We start from the raw sequence: 6,000 nt of genomic DNA, 5'->3' as shown, positions 1-6,000 counted from the left end.
GTACTATTTTTCAAGACTGCCAATTAGAACAGAAGGTATAATGAACTGGGACTGGATGGACTGAATAGATCTGTAACATTTAATTATCCTTAGTTGTCACATTCATGCATTCTTCACTGACCAAATAATAATGTCATCTTCCATCTCTTGATTTTTCTGTTTCCACAGAGAGCTATGATGAACAGGGATCAGCTATAATGAACAGTTTAACTTCAAATAAAACCAATGTAAGGCACAACTATTTAGGAATATTTTATATTTTCAAAGTATTTAGGAATTCTTTAATTAGAAAAATAAAGGCAATGGGATTATCTATTAGGTTCTAAAAGTACCCATGAATTAAATCACTCGCATTCCCCACTTAGACAAAACAAACCTTAAGTAACATTGCTGTTAAGTTTTCTTACAGTAAGGAATAAGACCAAACTATGCTAGAGTACAAAACCCTGAAATTCTGGGCATGAAAATAATTTATTGATTAGACATCTGGTTTATTCAAGCATTAGGCCTACTGAAGAAAGAATTAACATAGCTCATGGAGTAGAAAAAAATTCCACCCGGCACCTGCTTCATTTTAAATTTTCTGTGGACAAAATTATGCATTCTACTCAGCCTGACCCCAAAGCATCCATATGTGCTTAATATTCTGATATTCATTACCTTGAATGGTCTATGAGAAACGTCCTGTACACTCATCTCGGCAAGTATCATTAGTGAGCAACCATCACAAACATTTCATAGGCAAAGAAATAACACTGCCTGCAGTGAGTCTTTCCATGAGAGATGATCAAAGAAAAGAATATTATTAAATATACCCTTACAACTAGGAAGGAAATATATGCACTTTGGCCAATGGATTGCTTTACTTTTCAGGAAAAGTACCACGAGATGGTCTTCCTATAGGATTAAGCATTGATACTCAACTTTTAATTGATGCTCAGATTATTTTATGGTTCTAAAAAATCAGTAAAAAAAAAAGAAATTTTAACCTAAACAGAATTTAGGAAAGAAATGCAGGACTACTAATATTGGAATAACAGCTGCACTTCTTTGGCTAACTCATAAAAATGCCAATTAAACATTTTCAGTCAAATTTTATTTCTTAAAAAAAAAAACAAAACAGATGAACAGTACAATTCAAGAATCCTAATCTAAATATGCTCTTGACAGTGAAGCCTATCTGAGAATGAGGTGAAAAAAGGTTCTTTAAAAAAACAAAAAAGCATCAAATATATCTCTAAATGCCCAAACAATCACTTCTGTAGGCCTTTTGTGAGTAGAATCGTAATCAAAGAACCGAGATTTATTGCTCTGAAAACAAATTGGTAGTACAGTAGTATGAGTCCGGGGTACTAAGCATCATCAGTCGAAAATCTAGTAAGAAATTTGTGGGTGGTGTGTGTGTATATCTATAAGCCAGCTGACCCAAGAGACGGAGAGATCTAATGTGTTCAGTGAAACCAGACAGTATTTTAAATCTCCACTTTTGGAAGGCATTTAAAAATTACAATTCCAACAGCCCACACACCAAATTAAAAAAATTGTAAAAAGAAATTAAAACTACGTTCAAAGAGCTATTTTACCAGCTCAGTTTCAGCACCCTAAGGGAAAAGAGCATCCATGACTATCACAGATGAAAACAAAATGAATTTCATTGGAATCAGTTATTTTCCCCACTGAGGTATAAAATCTATATAGAAATTTGATACTATACTATAACAAATTGTACTTCTCATAGTTCTGTTTTAATTTCCTTTAAACCCTGTTTAATATAGTTTTTTTTTTTAATTGTAAAAATGTTGTCTCCATGATTCTGGATCTGGTTCCAGTTTTTTTTTTTTCATTCATCTTTTTATCAATGCTTTAATATACCGGCTACCAGTTCAAATCAAAAAAAAAAAAAACCTCTTGGAAATCTCTTCATTATGACAGCACAATCAGCAGAAGTTACTGATGTGCAAGTAAACCATAAAAGGTATAGTTTTCTGGAAAACACATTTCATCTGTTGTTTGTCTGAATATTCTTTACAATGATTCTTGATGAAAGACTCTTCAATCTTGTAAACATCAGCGTACACAGTCTCGCTACTACAGAGTTTCACGTCCTTGGACAGGAAGGCTGGTTCACAGCTAGTAAAAAGCGAGAGGAGTCTAAGTTTTAATGGCTGATAAACCTTACATCCTGCAGAGGAGGAGGAAAAGCACTTTTCCTTTTTTTTTTTTTTTTTTTTTTGCTATTTAAGAATGTGGCAGAGATGTTTGCTGAGGTAGCCCAGTCACTCCTTATTTTTCCCCTCCTTTTGTAAATTTGGTCTCAGAATATTTCTGGAAGTGTGACATTTCGAAGAAGCCACTGCTGGGACCGGCTTCCACTGCAGTCTCTGATGCTGGGCACCTGGCTGTCCTCTTCGGTGGCTTTATCCAGGCACTGGTTACTGTTCACATGCTGCAGGGTTAATTTCTGAAAGTGAGAGAGAAAGTGTATTACCATAAAATGGAAACCAATTCAGGATTTTTGTTTGCAATATAAATTTGTTAAAAGACAATGGAGAAAAGTTGTCTAAATCAAGTAGTCTCAAGAGCTATGTGGGAGGCAAAGAGGCAGCAGGAGACTGTGGGTTAGTCTGGACTTGGAGTAAGATGATCTAAATTCTAATTCCCAGTTCTGACATAAGCTCAGAACACAGAAAAATTTGACTTTATACGTGTGTGTGTATGTGTGTATATACCTCGGATTAGTGTTTGCTAATTTAGGATCCTTAGCCCATTTTCAAAAAGCTGTTTCAAAACTGCTTTATTTCCTGTGTGATAAGCATGGTCCTCCCGTTGTTCATCGATTTGCTCGAGCGGGCCCAGTAACGTCTCCATCATGAGACTTGTTGTTACTGTGTTTGGCATATCGAATACGTCATGGGTAGCTTGCCAGGCTCTGCCGTGCGGGCGAGATACTCTCGATAGCTTGCCGGGCTCTCCGAGAGGGGCGGAGGAATCGAACTCGGGTCGGCCATGTTAGCCGCTTATAAGGCAAACGCCCTACTGCTGTGCTATCGCTCCAGCCCGTGTGATAAGGTTCTTCAAATTAATTCTGCATGATAAGGTTCTTTCCTGTGTGATAAGGTTCTTCAAATTAATTCTGTGATTCTAAAACCACAAGTCCCTGAGATACATAGGTCCTTTTAAAGATTCAAAATCATAACATTTATAAAGAAATTCTTAACAAATTGCTGATATGGCAATATACCTTCCTCTTTTTAGAGTCTAGATGATGCTACATGTCTTTTGAAATAGGAACCCATTTCAAAAGGACGAGACAGATGAGAAGTAGTAACTACATACACAATGACCTATACTAATGTGTGCAAGGCAAGTGTTCTGCCCACTGTATTACTGCTCCAGCCTAGGTCCACTGGCATTTACTCTCTGATATCAGAGAAGCTATATACCCTACAGTGCTTAGAGCAGCTGACACCAAAAATGGAAGCTGCAAATACTACAGAAAACCATGGTACAGAATATAGAGCCATTTCCAATGGCCATGCTTACTAATCCTGATATTGTGAAGGCTACCCAGAATTATAAAACACTGATCTTTGTCCACTGGCATCTAACAGTCTGCTAGTGGATAAGTAACTCCAAAAGGACCACAGCACTATGGGAGTGACAATTAGAATGAGGGTTTATTAGGCAGAGAGAGCTAGAGAATCTAAAATGTGACATGGAAAAGATATATTCAGGGAACAGCAGGTTAATGATTAAAGTAAAGCAGCGTTTGTATGTGGCATCAGATAGGGAGAAAAAAGTCAAAGTAATCACATTGGACCACTCCATTTAAGAGGAGTAAGACAAAGTAGGGTGTCAAAGGGACAAAAAGAAAGCAAAGAGAAGAAATTAACAGTAGAAGTGTGTCTAAGGCCAACTGGGAGTTAAAAAATCTCTCTCTAGCAATAAGGAATGTTTTAGGAAAGTTAAAGAAAAACGTGTGGATGTTTGCTCCTGGATTTGCTTCTAGGAGTTATTTTTGCCAAATGTTGGGCCAGGGCTGAATAGCCAGAAACATAACTATCAACCATACACCCACCATCAAGTAACACAGTGGTTAACAGTGTTTTTGATATAATCTCTCTCAAACAGGGAACTTCAAAGATACACAGGCAACACAATGGCTGGAACTGATCCACATAACTGAGTTGGGAGATGGAGACAGGTATGCTGGTGCTGGAACTGTCCACGAGAAGTCAGTATTAATAGTATCGTAGATAGATGTCTTTTTAACATTCTAACATGAACAGAATTTGTGCATGTAAGCAGAAGAAAACCAGGAAATGCCAATGTTAGTATGAACAGGATAATTTCATTACAGCTCAATTTTGCCTAAATATTTAATTCTGTAACCATAAAAGCCTACTCCAAAAATAAAACCTTTCTTTTAATTATGTAAATATATCCAGTGACAAACAGTATTATTCCTCCACGAAATAACGTACCACTGGGTCATATTCCCAAAGTTGGTTGCCTTTTAAATGGTGGCATTTGAGCATTGTGACTGGGCCATTAAGTTTGGAGACATCTAAGCAAAGGTCATCAGTTCTAATTTCTTTGTTGGCAGTATAAGAGAAAACCTGAAAAGAAAAAAATGTACACATATTAATCTTTTGTTTTGCTTTTGGGCCAAACCTGCTTCTGCTTAAGGCGCCTATCTCTCTGAAGCCCTATACATATTTTATGTATACATATAAAAATCTTAATGAAAGAAATGAACTTTTTATATGGTCAATACATACTAGCAGTAAGTATGTAAAGATACAAACTTTTTAGACTTCATTACTGTAATAGAATAATTCAGACAGGATACCAATTTTGTACAGAGAAAAGGAAAAATGACCTTGAGTTTTCTATTTACACTGAATATATTGTTGAGAGTTGTTATCTAAGCCAAGGGTTGACTCCAAAGGGCAAAATAAATATCATGTACAATAATGCAAGCAGTTTCTAACAAGGAACCTTTTATAAGTGACTCCACTTAAATCTGATCATTAGATTGAAGGTTCTTATCCTAAAGGTCTTTATTTTCTCATTAAAGGCAAAAAATAGCACAGTGGGTAGGGCGTTCGCCTTACACGCGGCCAACATGGCCGACCCGAGTTCGATTCCTCCGCCCCTCTCGGAGAGCCCGGCAAGCTACCGAGAGTATTCGATATGCCAGACACAGTAACAACAAAGTCTCCAATGGAGACGTTACTGGGCCCGCTCGAGCAAATCGACGATCAACGGGAGGGCCTTTACCTTTACCAAAAAAAAAATATTTTCTAAATGATATTATGAGCTAGCAGAAGATTAAAACAAATCTGAAAATTATCCTGTATGAGGTTTTATTAAAATACTCACCTGATTACCTCCCATTCCATGACAGTTAAAAATTCCAACTTTTTCATTTTCTTTTCTAGCCATGTTATCCAGACACTGATTCGTTTCCACATTCCGTATCTATGGGATAATCAATAGTGAAAAATACCAAGAATTAGAGAAATTAGCTAGACATCCTAATATACATATACATTAAAATCAATCTAAACTTTCCACTACTATAAAAGAACCCTGAATTCCTGACATAAGAGGTATGAACTGAAGTGGGTGGGTGAAATCACTAGTTACCTAAAATCTCTGATATTACATTTATGCATGTCATTTTTGTATTTTAGGAAAAGATAACTTTCGTATTATATGTATTTTTCATTTTTCCACATCACTCTAGGATTTGCATTTAGTTCAATAAACTCTACTTTGCCTAACAAAGCAATTTAGTAACTCCTCGTGGATACTGTTAACAAGTAAGGTAAGGACCATTATCCTGAAAATTACACAGATGACTTTTTTTTTTTTAAGGAGAATTGAGATCTTCTTTTCTAATCAAAGAGTTGTATCAGTCAATAGATTACATAAAAAAATTACATAAATTGGTATATTTTATTCAATTCATCTTAATTTTTTTCTCTGAAGCAT

At 36.0% G+C, this 6,000-nt stretch overlaps 1 protein-coding gene across 4 annotated transcripts in view; it reads right to left on the bottom strand.

The window, feature by feature from the left end:
- Positions 1-239: 239 nt before the first annotated feature.
- GALNT1 (polypeptide N-acetylgalactosaminyltransferase 1) overlaps positions 240-6,000 on the bottom strand; it is a 105,946-nt gene continuing 100,185 nt past the window's right edge. For all 4 annotated transcript variants that reach the window (XM_056138090.1, XM_056138092.1, XM_056138093.1 and 1 more), the window contains 3 exons: positions 5,386-5,484; positions 4,485-4,619; positions 240-2,461 (listed from right to left, as the gene is read on the bottom strand). In XM_056138090.1, the coding sequence (XP_055994065.1) occupies positions 2,315-2,461; positions 4,485-4,619; positions 5,386-5,484 (381 nt within the window). In that variant the 3' untranslated portion in view covers positions 240-2,314. The remainder of the gene's footprint in view (positions 2,462-4,484; positions 4,620-5,385; positions 5,485-6,000) is intronic.

Source organism: Sorex fumeus, unplaced genomic scaffold (genome assembly GCF_029834395.1).
Source record: "Sorex fumeus unplaced genomic scaffold, SorFum_2.1 ptg000128l, whole genome shotgun sequence".
NCBI classification, from domain to species: Eukaryota; Metazoa; Chordata; class Mammalia; order Eulipotyphla; family Soricidae; genus Sorex; species Sorex fumeus.
The sequence above is the reverse complement of the archived record's forward strand: the minus strand, read 5'-3'. Positions and strand labels throughout refer to the sequence as shown.